This window comes from Protomyctophum bolini (genome assembly GCF_963924005.1).
Source record: "Protomyctophum bolini genome assembly, chromosome: 14".
Classification (NCBI taxonomy): Eukaryota; Metazoa; Chordata; class Actinopteri; order Myctophiformes; family Myctophidae; genus Protomyctophum; species Protomyctophum bolini.
The window spans coordinates 36443081-36465580 of record NC_137875.1 but is presented as its reverse complement, the minus strand read 5'-3'; the positions used below and the strand labels follow the sequence as shown (position 1 = coordinate 36465580).

The window sequence follows — 22500 nt, the reverse complement described above, 5'->3', positions numbered from 1 at the left end:
GCACGCACGCATGCACGCACGCATGCACACACACACACACACACACACACACACACACACACACACACACACACACACACACACACACACACACACACGCGCGCGCACATGCACACGCACACACACAGAGAGAGAGAGAGGAACAGGCAGAGTTGCATTCTACCATATGAGTTTGACCTCCAAGTAATAGCAGTGACATTGGTCTGTAATTTCTACAGTGGATAATGGGGGGAGGAGGGTGTGTGTGTGTGTGTGGAAGGGGGGGGGGGGGGCACAACAACACTGTCTCACCCACCCTGTCTCCTCTGTGACCCCCCCCCCCCCTCCCTCTCCTCCTCTTCATGTGATTGATGGTGGTGATCGTGTACAGCGTCATGTTCCCAGGCAGTAGGAGGTCGCAGGGCTAACACAGCGCCACCTATTGATGGATGCTGGGCTATGATTAATGACTTCTAAAGGGGGGGGGGACCTACTAGTGGTGCATTCAATTAACACTTTAATATTAATATAATCAGAGTATCAGACCACCTAGGCTGCCGGGGTACGATGCCAAAACGAAACCACCCTGCACAGCATGTTGTAGTCCAAACAAACCCCCGTTCACTTGCATTGAACTCATTTTCCCAGAAGCCCTATAGCAGCCCAGAGCATGGCTATATATTTCCGCGACGGCCTCATCACCAGGTCTGCGACAAATCCGCTCTTTCTTTTTAATTATTAAAAAAACGGCGGATTAAACACATTAAACAAATAGCGGGTTTAGCACCCGACACATGGATAGGTGAATCGATCGAGGCTGCTGTATCGATACGGCAATAAACGGCATGAATGACGCAGTGTTGACAAACGTTATCAAAGCCCCCCCTTGCAAGTTGCAATGCACTCCCTTCCCAGACCCCTTGTTAGGACATGTTTAGACATTTTATTAGAATTTAAAGATCTCTGTGGGCCTGAAAGTGTTTTATTGTATTTGTGCAACATGGTCATTATTTTGAATAAACGTATAATCGATATTTATAACGATATATTGATACATCGTGGCCTCTGAATCGCGATACATATCTATAGTGAGATTGCAAGCAATATCCACCACTATAGCACCTAGCCCATATTTAATTTCTTCCTACTAGATCTGACAAGATTGTGAAGATTTTTCTATTATTATTCTTTTTTTTTGTCACTGCTTTGATGACCAGCAGTGGTTCCCTATATGGAGACGCAAAGAGTCTCCTTTGTGTGAACCCTTTAACAACACTTTCAAATTATTTTTCAAATGTTGTAAAAATGTTCTAAAATAGACTAAAACATCATGAGGGTTGTGAGCTTGTCGTGGATCGGCTAATTTAGCCGTTTGTGAAAAGAATACTGTACTTCTGACTACGTTATTAGAAAGACTTCTGAATGTCCTTACTAAGCACAGCAAATAAATTGGGACGCCAGAATAAAAGAAAGGAAGCTGGATAGCTGGTAATGGTTTTGGATAAAAGGAAATAATAGCTAGAAATAGTGCCCCTCGGGGCACATGTGTCTCCACCAGGATAGGAGCGTTTTTGGAAAATGTCAAGTGGCATTTCTTCCTCAGCCTAGTGGAAATATGCGTGCACAGTTTCAGCACAATTGGATTCTGTGTGCATGATTTGCAGCATTTCGTACAACTCCTGAAAACTTTGGAAGCCAAATTCTTAGCCAATCAGGATGGAATATACGAGAAATCAAACGAACCCCGTCTTGTTCGCGTGATCAAGATCCCAGATAGAGATCATGTGTATTATGTGTGTTGTGTGAGATTTGGGTAATTTCAAAAGATGTGTTTTACATGTGTACACAAATGGACGGACACACACACGGACAGAAGGACGGAGTGCAAAACATACTCTCTCCCCATGCCTTCGGCCCCGGTGGAGACAAAAAGAGGCTATAATGACTGACTTTACATTCAATATTATACTGTAGGGATAAAGAGAAATGGCTGTTCCTTTCCTTTTGTCGATTCAAAATGCTTTGCAATCTTTTATGCGCTTTGTGTAGTGGTTCTATACGAGCAAAAGCAGTGAAAGTAGCTGATTGTATATAGACCGTATATATTTTCACATAATACTTCTGAAATAAGTGGGTCCCGTTTGGGGGCATACAGTAAGAGGTTTCCATCCGACAGCGACGACATACAGTATGTGCAAACATCCCCTACTGTACCTTCAGTTTATCTGGACATCTGTGGGTTGTTGTTGTTGTTGTTTTGATCAAACATAAAACCCTTCTTGTGGGATTCCACAACACTTAACCTGCTCCTCCCTCGCTGAGCGTCACAGACCATCACTGGCACTTAACTCGGAAGAGATACTTTAACCCATTCAGGACGGGAACCTCCGTTTGGCGTTTCAAGCATTGTGTTATACACTTCCGGCTATTGGAAAAATAGCGCGGCGGCACTCTGTGAGCTTGCAGATCTGAAAATGTGGCGCAAATCTTTGAATATATATTTATTTTTAACTCAAATCTTTGCTTCTGGGAGGGCTCCCTGCATGGAACAACATATTTTGAGATGGGGGGGTGGGGGGGGGGGGGGGGGTCTGTGGCCATATACATATAATTCTGTGTTTGTCCTTGACATAAAAAAGGTTGAGCATCACTGACATAGAAATATTAGCATTTCCGTTGCTCTCCCCAGGTTGGCGGAGGGTGTGTAGAGCCCAGGATCACATTTGATGATTGACACAGGGGTGAAAAATGGGTTACAAAATCATGGGATAACAAAAATATATTTAAAAAAAAAAGAAATATTAGCATTTTCAGAAAACTGTTTTTTTTTTTTAAACGACCTCACCTGCAACTGTCAACTTACATTAGTGTGGCACTCTGCGCGTGTGCGTGCGCTGCATGGCGCGTGCCCTCTTACGATTGAGTGTCATTTTAACACCCAGGGGCTTATGGAGAGGGGGGGGGGGGGGGGGGGGGGGAGAGAGAGAGGTCACGCTTCATTTGTGATTAGGGAGGAGGGAGGGGGAGGGACACACAACAACACCTTTAAGGCAAAAATGTGTGTGAAAAACCACTCCCATTCCAACGGGGATCTGCTTGTAGAAGAGTATAGCAGTTCTTCTTGCTTTGCGGGTTGTTGTGTGTGTGTGTGTGTGTGTGTGTGTGTGTGTGTGTGTGTGTGTGTGCGTGCATGCTCTGTCTCCCTAGGCGTGCTCTGTCGGTCCCTCCTGCCGGGTTGGACGTCACGATCAGAGCCTTTATGTCACTCCCTATCTACATCACCTGCTCCTCTGACAATATGACACACACACACAGACACACACACACACACACACACACACACACACACACAGCGTTTTCGTTCACCTTTTCAACTCTGTCAGCTCGAAAAGAGCAGATCTACAAGCTCCCGACGCTGTGGTAGAGTAGAAATCACGCCACAGACCCCCCGTTACCACCAGAATCAATCGCTCTCACTGGGTGCACACCGCGAGCATGCACACACACACACACTCACACACACACTCACACGTACACACACACACACACACACACACACACACACACGAACACACACACAAACACACACACACACACAATCTTGACTGGGGTTATACTAGTGGTCTCGCACTTGCCAGAAATAGACCCCCTCCAGGCTTCCTCCTCGTTAGCGTGCCGCAGCCAATCAAAAGGCGAGACATTTCCAGCGCCATGATGAAAGACTCGCGACAGTCTAGCGGCGGCATGCGGTGCACACAGACCCACACACCCCAGCTGCACTTGACGAGTGGCCGCGTAATATACCGTACGGTACGCGCATGAGTGTCAGTGTTAACACCGAGTCCGCTTGTTAGAAGTGACTTTGGGCTTGTTTTCTCTCAGGACGGGTCGGGAACCCCTCTTGGTGCTTTTACCTGTCAGGACGGGAACCCCTTTTGGGCATTCTTGTTGCTACAGTATGTACAGTATATATAGCAACATAGCATTTTTTGCATAAAATAATACATATTGGAAGTTTTTTTCCAGGAAACGTATGGGTCAGGAATCAGGATATATAGAACTTTTAGAATCGAGCCCTAAATGGGAAGTCGCTGGATAATGTTCGTATAGTTGTGCATGCATGTCATTTATTTTAGGCTTATTTCTGTATAGTGTGGTGTAGTCTCTTATACCTGGGCTTCCTTTGTGTTTTCATTCCGTGCGTGCGTGCGTGCCGTGCGTGTGCGCTCATGTGGCCTGGTCCACTTCTCTTGTTCGCTTGTTTTGGTATGAGACCTCACCAGTCTGTGTCTCTGTCACAAGCAGTGTGTTGTTTGTTGGCGGTGGGACAGAGACGCAGTGTGTTGTGTGTTGGTGGTGGGACAAAAAGAAAGTGCTTTAGAGAAAAGGAGCTGAGACTGAGGTCCACGTAACGACGTGTCCCAGTTGTTGACGGCCTACTTTTAAAGGCCGAGTGGTTTTAATTTTTTTTAGTTTTTTTGCGGGGGTGGAGGAGGGGGGAGGGACGGGGGGAGGGATTAAAAACCAGTGTTCACAGTCACTGTGTTTTACGTAGCGTCTAGACGGTAGTCATTTTTTTTAAACAAATTAGGACTTTTAGCTTTGAGTTATTGACTGACGCACGCACGCACACAGACACGCACGCACGCACGCACGCTTGTCTGACTCTGCAAACTGGCACTTTCCTTTATGTTTGTTTGATGTGGTGTGATTTAAAAATCCATATCCAGAATGCAGTTTCGCCTGTAGAAAGATGGACTTTGGATTGAATTATAAATTGGACGTGGAAAAGGCACATACAATGCTCAGTGTAGTGTGCATTTATCCGTGTGTGTGCGTGTGCTCGCGTGTGTGCGTGTGCGCGCGTGTGTGTGTGTGTGTGTGTGTGTGTGTGTGTGTGTGTGTGTGTGTGTGTGTGTGTGGGCGAGGGCCATGGTGGCTGCAGGTCAGGTGTCAGTAGTTTCAATCAGTTTGAAAGCTTTAAAAGCTAAACCGTAAAAGATTAGCCAGTATGCAGGGTTAGGGTTAGTTAGTACAGTAGTCAGTATGCAGGGTTAGGGTTAGTTAGTACAGTAGTCAGTATGCAGGGTTAGGGTTAGTTAGTAGAGTAGTCAGTATGCAGGGTTAGGGTTAGTTAGTATAGAGTAGCCAGTATGCAGGGTTAGGGTTAGTTAGTAGAGTAGTCAGTATGCAGGGTTAGGGTTAGTTAGTATAGAGTAGTCAGTATGCAGGGTTAGGGTTAGTTAGTAGAGTAGTCAGTATGCAGGGTTAGGGTTAGTTAGTATAGAGTAGTCAGTATGCAGGGTTAGGGTTAGTTAGTAGAGTAGTCAGTATGCAGGGTTAGGGTTAGTTAGTATAGAGTAGTCAGTATGCAGGGTTAGGGTTAGTTAGTAGAGTAGTCAGTATGCAGGGTTAGGGTTAGTTAGTATAGAGTAGTCAGTATGCAGGGTTAGGGTTAGTTAGTAGAGTAGTCAGTATGCAGGGTTAGGGTTAGTTAGTATAGAGTAGTCAGTATGCAGGGTTAGGGTTAGTTAGTAGAGTAGTCAGTATGCAGGGTTAGGGTTAGTTAGTAGAGTAGTAGGGTTAGGGAACTAAAAAAAGACTGTGTCCCTTTTATTATTTAACTGAAAACGGGCACACCTTGTTCTTTATGGAATCAATCAATGAACATGCATCCTACAAGTTCAAACGGCTTGTATTCATATACATATTAATAATGACCTATGTATTGCATTGATAGTCATGATTGCATTGATAGTCATAATAATGACCTATGTATTGCATTGCACAGTCAAACTGCTGTCAAAGTCTAATAGAGTTAGGCGATTTGGTCAGTTGAAAACTAGAGTTCTCAACAGGCCCTCATCAAACCCTGTACTCTCAATGCACTGCCCCCGCTGCCACCCTTAGATCTCCATATATGGAGCTGACCTGTTCTGACATGCCACATGTTGATCTGACCTTATCAAACCTTGTACACTTAAGACACGCTCGATATATGGCCAGTACAGAATGAATTCCATAATGTTGATGTGACCTCCCATGCCAAAGTGTGTGTGTGTGTGTGTGTGTGTGTGTGTGTGTGTGTGTGTGTGTGTGTGTGTGTGTGTGTGTGTGTGCGTGTGCGTGTGTGTGTGTGTGTGTGTGCGTGTGTGCGTGTGTGTGTGTGTGCGGCTGTGCTCGCACGCATAACTGAATATATATATAATATATATATCTCATACTGTACCTACGTATTCTTTGCTGTTTCTCTTTTCATCTTCTCTCCCTTGCGCTCCTGCCGCGCGCACTGCCCTCATGCTGGTGAAGACGCGGTCGCTCTGAATATCAATCACTCACTGTAATTGTCCTTTAAGGAAGGCAAAGGAGAGATTCCTTCCCTCCATCCATCTCTGTCTTTATCCAAAACCCTGCGTGTGTGCGAATGTGCACACGCATGTATGCATGTGTGCGGTGTGTGTGTGTGTGTGTGTGTGTGTGTGTGTGTGTGTGTGTGTGTGTGTGTGTGTGTGTGTGTGTGTGTGTGTGTGTGCGCGTGTGTGTGTGTCCACCTCAGGGCCTTTCCTCGATGGAATGATGATAATGAGCTACATTTGGATGTCGTCGCTTACGGGGCACAAACCTCGTATCTCCCAATATTTCAACGTCTTTTAGTACGTATCATTTCCATAAACGAAGGGGCCCGCTTTGTCACTTCGTCGCACGAAAGCTGTGAAAACAGCTGATCTATACCAGTCCCCCATACGTGTGCCGATGCGACAGCGTTGTGAGCTTGTGTACGTCGGCTATTTTCACGACTCAATAAAACAATGTGTGTCAAATGAAATATGAATATAAGTAGGAGAACATACAAGGTTTCCACCCGACAGCGACGACGAGGGTGATGAATATGGCCAGTCATTGGATGTTACATAATGTCCGCTGATCCCCGGACATTATTCACTACAGTATAGCGGTGTGTGTGTCTGCCCCACTCCCCCCCCCCCAGTCCCCGTGTGTCACCAGCAGCCAGTCCGATGCTGTCGTGTGTGTGTGTGTGTGTGCGTGCACGTGTGTGCGCATGCGGCTGTCCTTGCCCGCTTGCCTGCCTGACACGTGTCCTTAAGCGGACCCAGCGAGCCACTTTGGGCTTTGTAGCCGTGGGCTACTGTGTGTGTGTGTGTGTGTGTGTGTGTGTGTGTGTGTGTGTGTGTGTGTGTGTGTGTGTGTGTGTGTGTGTGTGTGTGTGTGTGTGTGTGTGTGTGTGTGTGTGTGTGTGTGTGTGTGTGTGTGTGTGTGTGTGTGTGTGCATGCATGCGTGCATGCATGCATTCTTAAAAAAATCACACCCGTGTGAACTGAGTGGTGCAACTCCACTCTCTCTGCCCCCCCCCCTCCTCTCTCTCTCTCTCTCATTAGCAGGCAACAGTGCAGCACTATCTCTCTCGCTCTATTTCTGGCACAACAGCGCCCCTACTGGTACTCATAGTCATACTGGTGCTCATAGTCACATAGGTAGGTGAACACGGACATTGCTGTTCCTTGGAGTGGTTGCACCACTCAAAAAAAAAAAGACAACTGAAGCACACGCAACATGTCGCAATCGTGATGTGTTGTGAGCTTGTAGATCAGCTATTTTTGAACATTAATGTGGTCAAGTCTGACAGGGGTGTGTGTGTGTGGGTGGGGGGAGTGTGTGTTTGTGTTCTCTTTACGTCCATTGCATGTCAGTTGTCCTCCCAGACAGATGGGCAGAGAAAAAAAGCACTTTGTTGTTGTGGTTGCTGAGAACAACAACAAGCTGACAACCCCGAGGCTCAGGCACGGCATTTGTTTGCCTACCTTTTGTCCTCTTAGGACCCCCCCCACCCCCCCCCCTCTCTTCCCCCGTCCTCCCGTCGAGTCATTCCGCCCCTCCTCGAGCGCGGCGCTGGGACGAGAGCGCATACGCACTGGAGGGGACAGTAATGACTAACTCTGTGGAGGTAATGACAAAGTACAGACACTTTAGACTCCACTCTGGCTGGAGGCTACAGTCAGTAAGGGCCGAGAAAATTGCAGTTGCGCGCGCGTGTGTGTGTGTGCGTGCGAGGGAGGTAGGGAGGCGGGGGTGGTGGGGGGAGGTGGTGGGGAGGTCTGGAGGATAAAGAGTGAGAACAACAGAAAGGGCATTGCTGACAGATTCTCTCCGAGGCGGCAACACAACATCCACTTCACTTCATGTTACTCATTAGTTATTGACGGCTCGACATGTGTCGTCACTCTCTCTCTCTCTCTGTGTGTGTGTGTGTGTGTGTGTGTGTCATGTGTACAGTAAGTACATGTGTACTTATTGTACACATGTACGTGCACGTACACATTTTGTGTTTCTGTGCATGTGCCTGCGTCCGCTGCCATTTGTACAGGTATACAATTTGGTATACAATTTGCAATGTAGGCATTTAGCAGTAATCACGCTTGGCTCTTAATCAAGTTTTTGACTGGTTGAAGTTAGCATGGTTAGTATTATGTTACGCTTTGCGGCTTTAGCTATTGAAAAATAGCAGACGAGCTTGTAGGTCTGCTGTTTTTGAAAAGACGTGAAAATGTGGCGCAAATCTTTGGAATATATATTTCAGAGCGAACATTTTTAACTTAACTTAAATTTTTGGCTTCTGGGGGGTCACTGAAACTACATATTCTGAGATGGGGGGGGGGGGGGGGTCCGTGGCCCAATAGAGATAATTCTGGGGGTCCTTGACATGAAAAAGGTTGAGGACCACTGACACATAGAAACATGTTTTTTTCAGAAAAATGTTGTCGTTAATTGTTGTGTCACTAAGCGTGCCTACATATATAGTGACTTCTCCAGCTTCCCTGTGTCAACCCTCTCCACACTCCTTCCCTCTCTCTCTCTCTCTCTCTCTCTCTCTCTCTCTCTCTCTCTCTCTCTCTCCCACTCAACTCCAAGGCCGCTCGCTCGCTCTCACTGCTATGACCGCGCCGCTCCGCTGCTCAGCGCCGCTGGCGGGAGGATCGGGGGGTGATTCCATCCCCGTTATAGGCTTGATTTATTTAGGGTTATGGTGCACCCACACCCACACACACACACACACACACACACACACACACACACACACACACACACACACACACACTGCTGCTGCTGACGCAATGTGTGCGGGAAGCGGTGCCACCCCTGCATAGAATGGAAGCCAGCCAGGGACACACACTCACACATGCTGACGTGTCAAACTGTCACTAGTAATAGTGTAGTGTAGAGGTCGCACAGAGTACAACAAACGTGTTGCGCCGTCGATGCTTTGCTACTGTCGATGCTTACGTACGTGTGACACTCCTGTAGTGTGATCGTGTAAAAGACACAGAAAGTGTGAATAATGTGGAGATAAAAGGTCTGCACGGCAACAATAAGATGTTTGTAAGTTTGTACAAAGCGATAAGATACAAGAAAACGCTTGAGAGCTTATTTCCATCGTGGTGTAAACTGACGTCACGCACCCAATAGTAGCAACAGTGTGTCATTAGTGTGAGCTTTCAGAATAAGATTTTAGGGATTCCACAGAACACTAATGGAAACGGATATTTTCAGGCTTTCTTCGTGACATAGTAAGTCTATCTGAGGGGGAAAACATTTTAGGAAGAAACGACCTAACTCGAAATGAAAGATATTCATTGTTCAAGGACATTAAGAAAACCTTATATCATCATCATCATCATCATACTAAAATTCAGCAAATGTCTGTCTGTCTGTCTGAATGTCCCTGACAGCACTTTCTCTCAACCTTGCCTGGCCCAATCACTCCCACTTTTCACACACAGGCATTGACCAGGATTATATGGAGGTCTTCCTGGAGCCCTTTTTCCACTTTCACACATTACTGATTTATAATGAATTTATTAGTGGATTAAAAAATGCACAAATGGGTATTGTACTGTCAATATCACATGATTATGAATGCAAAGTAGCGGTCCATGTGTGGACAGGCTACCTGTCGCCGTTGTGCATGGTGAGATGTGTGCAAACCGTGTAGTTTATCAGGAGAAGAATACCAAAGGATGCAACATTAATTTATTACTGAATTCACCTCGCACCCTCACACACCTGCGTCCCTTGGCGACACCTGCATCACAGGCCACCGTTCTCACCGTTACCCCACTGGCATGCTTCCTCTAGCTAGCGCTGCAACACAACAAATTGTGCCCTATACAATTTGCCGCCGCTGACTGTGTGTGTGCGTGTTCGCCGTGTTGCATCCTTTGGTAAGCTTCTCCTGATAAACTACACGGTTTGCACACATCTCACTATGCACCTTGCATTCATATTCATGTCATATTTACAGTACTACGGCCTTCACAGTGTGTGTGTGTGTGTGTGTGTGTGTGTGTGTGTGTGTGTGTGTGTGTGTGTGTGTGTGTGCCAGGAGGCGGTGTGTGTGTGTGTGTGTGTGTGTGTGTGTGTGTGGGTGGGTGTGCGCGCGCGCACAAAGTGACCTCACAATCTCCGATCATCTTAATATATTTATATACGCTCCAAAAAGCGTTCATATTTTGCGGAACAGACGGATGAGGAGCAGAAATGAAGCGCCAGCATATCGATCCATTTATCACCACGGAGAGCGCCCTGGATGAGGAGATACGAGTCATTCATGGGAGTCAATGACAAGCTAATAGTTGCACATAGCGTTAGCATACGGCAAGCGAAAAGCGAAATGCCAAAAAAAACTAATAGGAATCATTCTGAATATTCTTATCTCGCCCCGTGTCGTTTGGACGTCGCTAGGACGTCCACAGACGAACGCACCTCTCGGTTCCAATCCTTATGACGTTTCCAGACGACTTATGTACTAAATGTGCGCGCGAGTGTGAGAGGCACGCTAAACTGTCAACACTTCTACAATAAGCAACAATATAGCTGACTGTCAAACATCATTGTCCAATGTTCTTTCAGAGCAGTGGTTCTCAAACATTATGCATACAGTATACACAGCACATAACCCAAAGTCTGCAAATACTTTGAGTGTGCATATCCCGGGTATGGACTAGTTTTTAAAACAAAGCATTACTGCCCCATCAAAGTTGGTGTTGTGACTATATATTGTCATGTGTTGTACGCGAGGGGGAGAGGTGGTGGAGTTAGCTGCTTTAGCAGACAGTTTGAGAGGGGGAGAGGTGGTGGAGTTAGCTGCTTTAGCAGACAGTTTGAGAGGGGGAGAGGTGGTGGAGTTAGCTGCTTTAGCAGACAGTTTGAGAGGGGGAGAGGTGGTGGAATTAGCTGCTTTAGCAGACAGTTTGAGAGGGGGAGAGGTGGTGGAGTTAGCTGCTTTAGCAGAGAGTTTGAGAGGAGGAGAGGTGGTGGAATTAGCTGCTTTAGCAGACAGTTTGAGAGGGGGAGAGGTGGTGGAGTTAGCTGCTTTAGCAGAGAGTTTGAGAGGAGGAGAGGTGGTGGAGTTAGCTGCTTTAGCAGACAGTTTGAGAGGGGATGAGGTGGTGGAGTTAGCTGCTTTAGCAGAGAGTTTGAGAGGAGGAGAGGTGGTGGAGTTAGCTGCTTTAGCAGACAGTTTGAGAGGGGATGAGGTGGTGGAGTTAGCTGCTTTAGCAGACAGTTTGAGGGTCCAACAGAGTTAAGAGGTTTTGTCCAAAGCTTTGTCCATTGGTTCAATATATTTTTTTACCAACACAGCAGTCATTTAAGGGAAAAAATAAATAAAAACCAAAAAAAATGGAGTTAGGTGGTTTTACTCCCGAGTAATATTCACGTGGGTAATTCAGGGGATGCCGTGGATGGAGAAAAGACGCGTGAGAACCAGTGGTTTTGGGACGTGATATTGCTGTAAGGCGACACAGCTAAGTATATAACCAAGGCTTTAGACACCGCGGCATTGTCTCTGTAAATGTCCCTCACAGTGTCTGTCTGTCTGTGTGCGTGATTACACACACCGCACAGGCTATAGCGTTTTGATTTTTATCACCGTGAGACTGAGTCATTGCGTGTGTGTGATTGTGCTCTTGGAGAAGAATACCCTAGAAGCCTGTGTGTGTTTGTGTGTGTGTGTGTGTGTGTGTGTGTGTGTGTGCACTCTAGCCGTCTTACTGTCTGTCATTAGGGTAATAAAAGACTTGGTGTGCAGGGCTTGCGAGGAGCTCTTGTCTTCGAGACCGCACTCCATTCCACCTAAATTGCCGGCTGCTGAGGCCTTGATGGATGTTTGTGTGGCGCGGCCAAAAACACAGGTTCCACTCCAAAGCACTGTTATCCGAGAGAGAGAGAGAGAGAGAGAGGGAGAGATAGAGAGATGGAGAGGCAGAGAGAGAGAGAAAGCGATGGGAAGCTGCCTGCCTGTCGGTCTGTCTCCCAACAGTGTGTTTTAATTAAACTGTGTCTCTCTCTAAGCCAGATTTATACTTTGTTCGCACGACGGTGTCTCCCGTCCGCAATAACATGATTGTCGCCGTGCGATATACGGCCGTGTGACGAGGTACAAATGAGACTTTAGGCACCACAACGTGTGCACGCACGCGCGCGCACACACACTTGTGTACAAGGGCTTATACAAATACTCTGAGATCTCCTCCCATTCTGCCTCTCTGTCTCCACCACTGTCTGCACCACCGTCTCTCTGTGCTTCTCAGCCCTGTCTTCCTGTTTCTCCCCCCCCCCCCCCCCCCCCCCCCCACCCACACACACACACACACACACACACACACACACGCGCGCGCGCGCAGGAGTGATAGACAGACTGTATTTTTCGCGACCGTGTTCAAGCACATCGATCAACGCTGGACAAAGGGAAGGGAGGAATGAAAGAGACAACAATTGCTTATTGACAGAGAATTCAGTGCCTGAAAGACTGCAGGCAACGGCTTAGCCAAAGCTGAGGGCCGAGACGCCAACTGTGCACGGAATACACACGCACACGCACACACGCACACAGAATGTGATTTATGCCCATGGACGAGCATCACTGTGGATTAAAGATAGTTCTTTTTGGCATTTTGCGCTTTAGATTAGTTTGGCGAGACAGAAAAAGGAGAGGGGAGACGTGACAGAAGCCAGATGCAGAACTCTGTCCTCACAAAAGGAGCAGTTGCACTATTATACAGTAGCTGTTTGACAGTCTACCAGGCTTCTTATTCATTTCTTTATTCATTTGTCTTTATTTTCCTGAATGCTTTGGCAATACGGAAACAGTCGAGCAGGGGCAGCTCAGCTGTGGATCAGGAGGTATAGAGCAGGTCGTCCAATGATCCGTGGGTTCTGCTGCTCCCCCCTGTCGACATGTCCAAGTGTCCTTAAGGGCAAGACACTGTACCCTACGTAACGTACAATGCCTCCACTGAGTCGTACGCTTGCCACCATTGGTGTGTGAGTGTGGGAATTAAGTGAGGGCGCTTCACCTCCCAATGTATGAATGAACGAACCATTGTAAGGGCTTTAAGCACTTGGAAAAGCACTACAAATTCATTATTACTATTAAGCCGATTTTAATTGAAAGCGAGTGGGAGAGAATGAATGGATGACGGCAGATTGAGGGTGACAGTTGCCCTTCACCGATCACCCGATCACCATATGGCTTCGGTGTTGACCACCCTGTGGTCTCATCACTGTCTGTCTCAGAGCTGTGTGTCTGGTTCTGGGAAAGGCACATGTGTGGTTCACCATTGGCAGACATGTGGGTCAAGGAGATGCTATCCTTGTGCCCAGAGGCGGCCTATAGTGTTAACGTCCCTGAGATGGAATCTCACACACACACGGGCGACAAAAATAGACGATTTACAAGCTCACAGGCGCATCGCGGCGCGATGCGCCTGTGAGCTTGTAAATCGTCTATTTTCGTCGCGGGACGCCCATGTGCACAAATAAGTATAAGTGAGGCTTTTGTCCTCCGGTGTCTCTTGTACTATCCTGTCGCTCTCTCTTAGTGTCTATTACTGTCTCATCGAATCACATGTCAACCGGAGCGGGCGATGTGCTCTCTCTCTTACCTCAAAGAACAAAAGGATACCATCTATCTTCCAGGCGTACTTCGTTGTGTTCTCCGCAGACATTATAATTGACTAAATTGGATGTATGTTAAAACCGTGATTCGGTTTTAATTGGTTTGCGCTTGAAGCAGCCACATCTCGCTTCTTGTTGTATATATAGCCGAGTCTCCGAATCTCCGTAGTTTAAACTTTTTATGATTTGTTGTAAATGAATGCCATGCTTTATCAGTTTGTACAAGTGAGTGTTGCACTCTGCAGAGCAGCTGGGCTCGAATAGGCGGAAAATAGCAGATCTACAAGCCGCATGTGTTTTGTCCCAATTTTGTTAATGTAATAATTGTTTTTAAATAATACAAAGGAATGGTTTTGGACATATGAGGTTTTCACCTCACAGCGATGATATCTGGAATGAGATTTCAGATCTGTGGCCGTGTGAGACTGGCTGTACTAGTGGTGTAAACTAAGTAACTAAGTACATTTACTCAGGTCTTGTACTTAAGTACAATTTTGATGTATTCTTTATACTTTCCTGGAGTAATTCCAATTGTTAGTCCTTTTACTTCTACTCCAATGATTTTATTTAATTATGACAACACATACATTAACCACTTCAGCCCTATATACAGTATAGCTCACCATGTGTCAACGCTTGTAGATCTGCTATTTTCAGAATTTCACACATTTTAAACATACAATAAAACTGTGAAAACTGCGTAATGAGTACTTTCTAGTTCTGGTACTTCAAGTTCATTTTGATACTTTTGTACTTTTACCAAAGTAAGTTTTTAATTCTGGACTTGTGCTGTAGTTATAATAGAATATTTCTACATTGCAGTATTGATACTTTGACATAAAAAAAAGATGTAGTACCTTTTCCACCAGTGGAGACGAGTGTATGAGGATCGTGTGTTTACGTTGGAGCACTGCACACGGCGTGCGTGCGTGGCGTGCGTGGCGTGCGTGCGTGGCGTGCGTGGCGTGCGTGCGTGGCGTGCGTGGCGTGCGTGTGTGTGTGCGTGCGTGCGTGCGTGCGCTCACAGCAGACAGAGCTCAGGGCCGCCCGGACCTGCCTGCCTGGGCCTATTGGAATCTCCAGACTGGAGCCAGTGCTCTCAACCCCCCCCCCCCCCCCACCCCCCCCGTCAACTGGCCTTCTGTTTAATGCTTATTGAATTCAGATCGGTTACGTAAAGCACAACAGATATTTCTGTTCGGAAAGTGGGGAGCCATTAACAATTCACAAGACCCGCGACGACCCTGGAGGGCAAGTCAGAAAGAGATGGCGAGATAAGAAGATGGAGAGAGAGATATAGCGCCTAGTAGATGATGTCAAACAACTAATAGCATAAGCAGCAGCGTGCGTGCGTGCGCGCGCAACATCACGCACGCACGCTCGTCTCTATATAGCCAGAGGCAGCTACTGTAAACGCCATGACAATGCGTTTATATTTTTGTATCGGCATTTCGTACGTTTGCCCCCCCCCCCCCCGGTGCAGTCGTGTGACTGCTATTATGGTTCTGATTCCCATGGCAGCCGTGTGAGGTGAAATGTTTTGTCTTGAGAGGGGAATGGATCCTGCAGGTCACTTGTGTATAAAGCCATATCCCAATATGCGTCCCGTGCGCGCGAGAGAGAGAGAGTGTGTGTGTGTGTGTGTGTGTGTGTGTGTGCGCACAGTTTGTTTCTTGTGTAAAGGTCATCACATCTAGTCAGCCTCGGCCCCCGGGGCTGTGATCATTTTATTCCGGTCCGGTGTCTGCAAGGCTCCGCCACACAGCTCCCTGTGTCCAGCGCGATACAGGGCTGGAACTAAGAGGGGGAAATGAATGCCATCTGAGGTATATCTGCTGATGGCGATGTATTGTGTGCCGTTTTGCCCCGTCGTGCAATCCATCAGTATGTAGACGAAACCCACTGGATCTAAACTCTTTTGTATTTTTCAAACAAAACCTCTTGTGGCGACCGGGGAGGAGGAGGGGGGGGGACATGTTCTTCTCATCCTAATGGTTCTAAATTGTGCCATGTCACGTGCAGCTTGTTTTGCCCACTCATCTTTGGGGCAAATGCCAACACACGTGAAAGGCCAAGGAAAATCTAAAAAAAAAAAACTATTATCACCAGAACCAAACAACACCGTGCCCCTCCCGACAGCGCAGTGGGGGACAAAATGTCAGCGTCACTTCCATCGCCACTTAGAGAGGACAAACTGTCGACGCCTCGAAAGGTCATGGTCTTGGCGGAAAACCGCTCTTATCAGGGAAACATTCACGCTCGCCATCTTGCACGCAAGCACGCACACGCACACACGCACACGCACACACACACAGAGAGTTCCCCTTCAAAGTCCTCCACGTCTAACCGTGGTGTGTGTCTGTGTGTGTGTTTTCCCCCCAGAGAGCAGCGACTACGGCGAGGCGGAGGTTCTCCCGGACTCGTTCCCGTCGGCGCCCGCCGAGCCGCTGCCGGAGTTCCAGCTGGAGCCCGAGGACGCCTTCATCGTCAAGAACCGCCCGGTGCAGCTGCGCTGCCGGGCGGCGCCGGCCACCCAGATCTACTTCAAGTGCAACGGAGAGTGGGTCAACCAGAACGACCACGTGACCCGGGAGAGCCTGGACCAGATCACAGGTAGAACCCACTGCATTCACACAGAGCCTGGACCAGATCACAGGTAGAACCCACTGCTTTCACACAGAGCCTGGACCAGATCACAGGTAGAACCCACTGCTTTCACACAGAGCGCTAGACCAGATCACAGGTAGAACCCACTGCTTTCACACAGAGCGCTAGACCAGATCACAGGTAGAACCCACTGCTTTCACACAGAGCCTGGACCAGATCACAGGTAGAACCCACTGCATTCACACAGAGCCTGGACCAGATCACAGGTAGAACCCACTGCTTTCACACAGAGCCTGGACCAGATCACAGGTAGAACCCACTGCTTTCACACAGAGCGCTAGACCAGATCACAGGTAGAACCCACTGCTTTCACACAGAGCCTGGACCAGATCACAGGTAGAACCCACTGCTTTCACACAGAGACTGGACCAGATCACAGGTAGAACACACTGCTTTCACACAGAGCGCTAGACCAGATCACAGGTAGAACCCACTGCTTTCACACATAGAGCCTGGACCAGATCACAGGTAGAACCCACTGCTTTCACACATAGAGCCTGGACCAGATCACAGGTAGAACCCACTGCTTTCACACAGAGCCTGGACCAGATCACAGGTAGAACCCACTGCTTTCACACAGAGCGCTAGACCAGATCACAGGTAGAACCCACTGCTTTCACACAGAGCGCTAGACCAGATCACAGGTAGAACCCACTGCTTTCACACAGAGCCTGGACCAGATCACAGGTAGAACCCACTGCTTTCACACAGAGACTGGACCAGATCACAGGTAGAACCCACTGCTTTCACACAGAGCCTGGACCAGATCACAGGTAGAACCCACTGCTTTCACACAGAGCCTGGACCAGATCACAGGTAGAACCGACTGCTTTCACACAGAGCCTGGACCAGATCACAGGTAGCTTTAGAACCCACTGCTTTCACACAGAGCCTGCGGACCAGATCACAGGTAGAACCCACTGCTTTCACACAGAGCCAGCACTACTATAGGGTTGCGATCCTTTTACTTTGACTCTAATAGACCCACATGGTGTGGTTATAATATTCAAATAATATGTCTTCCCTGTGTATTTTTGGTTTCTTCCTGAAAGCTGAGAGCCTTCGAGTCAAAAGGCGCAAACACCTTTCGGCATTTGGATATAGGAGGATGTTGAAAACCCACTGCTGTACATGATATGCTATGGATGTTAAGTTAATGTATGTGTATTGTCTCTCTCTCTCCTCCAGGCCTGGTGGTGAGGGAGGTGGACATCTTAGTGTCCAGGACTCATCTTTAATTAATGTGTATTGTCTGTCTCTCTCTCTCTCTCTCCTCCAGGCCTGGTGGTGAGGGAGGTGGACATCTCCGTGTCCAGGACTCATCTTATAATGAATGTGTATTGTCTCTCTCTCTCTCTCTCTCCTCCAGGCCTGGTGGTGAGGGAGGTGGACATCTCCGTGTCCAGGACTCATCTTATAATGAATGTGTATTGTCTCTCTCTCTCTCTCCTCCAGGCCTGGTGGTGAGGGAGGTGGACATCTCGGTGTCCAGGACTCATCTTATAATGAATGTGTATTGTCTCTCTCTCTCTCTCCTCCAGGCCTGGTGGTGAGGGAGGTGGACATCTCCGTGTCCAGGACTCATCTTATAATGAATGTGTATTGTGTCTCTCTCTCCTCCAGGCCTGGTGGTGAGGGAGGTGGACATCTCCATGTCCAGGACTCATCTTATAATGAATGTGTATTGTCTCTCTCTCTCCTCCAGGCCTGGTGGTGAGGGAGGTGGACATCTCGGTGTCCAGGACTCATCTTATAATGAATGTGTATTGTCTCTCTCTCTCTCTCTCCTCCAGGCCTGGTGGTGAGGGAGGTGGACATCTCCGTGTCCAGGACTCATCTTTAATGAATGTGTATTGTCTCTCTCTCTCTCTCCTCCAGGCCTGGTGGTGAGGGAGGTGGACATCTCGGTGTCCAGGACTCATCTTATAATGAATGTGTATTGTCTCTCTCTCTCTCTCTCCTCCAGGCCTGGTGGTGAGGGAGGTGGACATCTCCGTGTCCAGGACTCATCTTTAATGAATGTGTATTGTCTCTCTCTCTCTCCTCCAGGCCTGGTGGTGAGGGAGGTGGACATCTCGGTGTCCAGGACTCATCTTATAATGAATGTGTATTGTCTCTCTCTCTCTCTCTCTCTCTCCTCCAGGCCTGGTGGTGAGGGAGGTGGACATCTCAGTGTCCAGGACTCATCTTATAATGAATGTGTATTGTCTCTCTCTCTCTCTCTCCTCCAGGCCTGGTGGTGAGGGAGGTGGACATCTCCGTGTCCAGGACTCAGGTGGAGGAGCTGTTTGGACTGGAGGACTACTGGTGCCAGTGTGTGGCCTGGAGCTCCGCTGGCACCACCAAGAGCACCCGCGCATACGTGCGCATCGCCTGTCAGTATACTAACTATCACAGCGTGTGTGTGTGTGTGTGTGTGTGTGTGTGTGTGTGTGTGTGTGTGTGTGTTTTAGTCATAGTCTTTTGAGTAAAATTTGATTTAGTTTGAGACTTTTAGTCATATTTCAACATACTTAACATACTAAGCTTAGTTTAGCTTTAGTTTTCGTCAGTGGAAAAAAGAAAGTAGTCGGCGAAAGAAATTTGTCATAATTGTAGTCGACGAAATCAACACTGGGTCTTTACATAAATACTTTATGAAATGTCTATTGGAAAAATGCATTGGGATTCATTTCCTGGGCCTGGCGTCGTCATGAAAGGGCCACGCTCTATAGGGAGCGTAAAGGCAGAGTGTTCTCCACCATCTAACTGTCACATACGTGTCGACATCAGTTAAACTAGAGTTAAATCTAGTCTCCCATGGCCATGTGTGGTACGGCGTGACACTGTACAGTACATGTTTATGAAGAAAAAAACATGTATGAAGGAAAATGCACGAGTGGAAAGAGGCTTTTGTGTGTGTGTGTGTGTGCGTGTGCGTGTGCGTGTGTGTGTGCGCGTGTGTGGGGGTGGACTGGTGGCACTCTGGGTTGCAACCGGGCCACCACTCACTCACTCGTCCACTCTGTTTCTGGCGCCCCCTACAGACCTAAGGAAGAACTTTGAGCAGGAGCCGCTGGGACGGGAGGTTCGTCTGGAACAGGAGGTGCTGCTGCAGTGTCGCCCCCCGGAGGGCATGCCCCCCGCAGAGGTAGGCTATGTAACTATGTACCCTTAACTATGTACCCTTAACCCACGCTGAAATTAAAAAAAAATCTTCTAAATCCTGACAGTTTTCTGAAATACTGTATCAGTGTTGCTCAATATTTCATGTCAAGGAACCCCAAAAATGATATGTAATTGGCCGCCGACCCCCATCTGAAAATATGTTGTTCCAGGGACCTCACCAGAAGCAAAGGTTTGAGTTAAAACGTTCGCTGTGAAAGAATACATATTCAAAGATTTGCGACACATTTTCACGATTCTTCTAAAATAGCAGACCGACAAGCTCGTAGTGCGCCACTCTGTGCCAATTGTCCTCCCCTAGTGTTCAGTTTGATTTGTGCGCCTGGCGCAAAATACAGTACACATTTGTACACATCGTCTGCATCTAATTCCAGATACCAATGTTGTCAAATAATGACCGATATACAGTAGCCTATTATAGAGTCTGGCTCTGGTCTCTTCCCTCATCTACAGCAGAGAGCCACACGTGGTTTCACACAATCAATATTTTATCTGTTTTGGAAATACACGCCACTCATCGTTTGGCAATGAACCACATGAACCCTGGCAGCCGTATTCTGTCACTGTAGGCCAAATTTCTGTGAAAACAGCAGCTCTGTAAACTCACAGTGTGCTATGAGCTTGTCGTGTTGATTTTGACAGCACGATTTTGATTTAGTTTGAGTGATGGTCTTTTGAATCCATTTAGTTTTAGACATAATTTCACCTGGAATGTTTTAGCTTTAGTCGACTAAATATCATAGGATGTTAGTCGACTAAATCTACAGTTGATGCTTTGTCAACTAAAAAGTTTTGGCGGGCCTTGATGGCAGATCGTAATGACTGATTTTTTACACTTGGTTGCACTCTGAAAATAGCAGATCTACAAGCTCACGGCGGGTCGCACTGCGGCGCGTTGTGAGCGACGTTCCGAGACCCCGGTTTAAGTATCGAATTGGTTCATACCTTGTTGATCATTATAAACATTGATTGAAGCCTGATTTGTGCGTGCGTGTGTTCCAGGTTGTTCACAAACATTACGAGCTGGAAGGAAGGGCAGAGAGAAGAAGATAGATATTAATATTTGTATTCCTGGGCCAAACTTTTAGTCATTATTTATTCATCAAATATTGACAGCTTTTGGCCCAAATGTCAGATGCTTGCATGGAAGCACGGAGCGGTGACTTGATAACCCTCCGAGGCTCTGGCGGTGTTTACACCATGTGTTTGTGCGTTGGCGTTTATGCTAGCCTTGGACCAGACTGACAGAGATCCTTTTTTTTTTCTCCTTCCTTCTTTTTTTTTTCTTTCTCAGAATTCATTTTGTCAGAATCGTTAAAAAAAAAAAGACCTTGGCTGTTGCCGACGACCCCTATATATCCACTGCACACTCCTTGTTTATGCATGAATAGTTCAGCTCATTTGTCTATACACGCAAAGCTCTGTTCCACAAAAAACAAAGAATGTGCACATGTGTGTGTGCGTGTACGTGTCTGCGCCGTGCGCTTGTGTCTGACCATGTTGTCTTCTCTCTCTCTCTCTCTCTCTCTCTCTCTCTCTCTCTCTCTCTCTCTCTCTCTCTCTCTCTCTCTCTCTCTCTCTCTCTCTCTCTCTCCCCCTGCAGGTGGACTGGCTGAAGAACGAGGACGCCATAGAGCCGTCGGCGGACTCCAACTTCCTGGTGACCATCGACCACGACCTGATCATCAAACAGGCCCGCCTGTCGGACACCGCCAACTACACCTGCGTGGCGCGCAACGTGGTGGCCAGGCGACGCAGCAGCACGGCCACGCTCATCGTCTACGGTAACACGCACGCACACACACACACACACACACACACACACACACACACACACAGTGTGTAAGAGCGACCCTACGAGTGCCGTTTGTGAAACAAGCGGCTAAATATCTGAAACCCTTTACTTCTTTGTGGTAGAAGCGCTCAAACTTTATTCTTTCCTGCCTTTGATCTCCTTAGTCCTTATATACCCCCAACTTCTTCCCTCTCTTTGTTTTCTTGGAAAAATATACACGATGGGACAAAATATCCACAAAAACTAATTTCACCCACTTTTTTACGTACTCATTTTCTTTGCCATGTCCCGCTCAGTATAAGCGACCATTTGGGGCTTATTTGTCTGTAAATTTGCTTTTAAATATTGGTACTATAGTAGTAATATTGGTGGGGGCTTGTTTCTAAAGTGTCGTAGCTCATTTGGGCTTGTTCCTGGTTTCCGTTAAACCAGTGGTTCCCAAACATGTTGTATTTGTCCGCAGACCCCCCTCATCGGCTTGTAAATCACCGTGGCCTATAGTCGCTTCTTTTGGGCTCGTTTCCGTAGACCTGGTTGCTTGTCTCTGCAAAATCTGGCAACGCTGGTCGCGGCGCGTTCCAACGTGCCAAGTACATATATCAATATGACATGATAATAGTTGAAAACAACTGTGCTAACGGTACACAACTGTGTGTGTGTGTGTGTGTGTTTTTTCTAACCTGCCAGTGAGCGGAGGCTGGTCGTCGTGGACCGAATGGTCGGAGTGTAACGCTCGCTGTGGGCGGGGCTGGCAGCGACGGACGCGCAGCTGCACCAATCCCGCGCCTCTCAACGGCGGGGCGTTCTGCGAGGGCGCGCCCTTCCAGAGAGTGACCTGCACCACGCTGTGCCCAGGTGAGCTTCATGCATGGCGCCTCTGTAGCAAAACTGTTACCATTCTGACCTGAGATCAGATTCT

At 47.6% G+C, this 22500-nt stretch overlaps 1 protein-coding gene across 1 annotated transcript in view; it reads left to right on the top strand.

Annotated features, from left to right (window-relative positions):
- unc5b (unc-5 netrin receptor B) overlaps positions 1-22500 on the top strand; it is an 86375-nt gene that overhangs the window by 42004 nt on the left and 21871 nt on the right. Inside the window, exons 2-6 of the mRNA XM_080781644.1 lie at positions 16337-16567; positions 18853-18996; positions 19648-19751; positions 21390-21570; positions 22269-22436. Of these exons, the coding sequence (XP_080637770.1) occupies positions 16337-16567; positions 18853-18996; positions 19648-19751; positions 21390-21570; positions 22269-22436 (828 nt within the window). The remainder of the gene's footprint in view (positions 1-16336; positions 16568-18852; positions 18997-19647; positions 19752-21389; positions 21571-22268; positions 22437-22500) is intronic.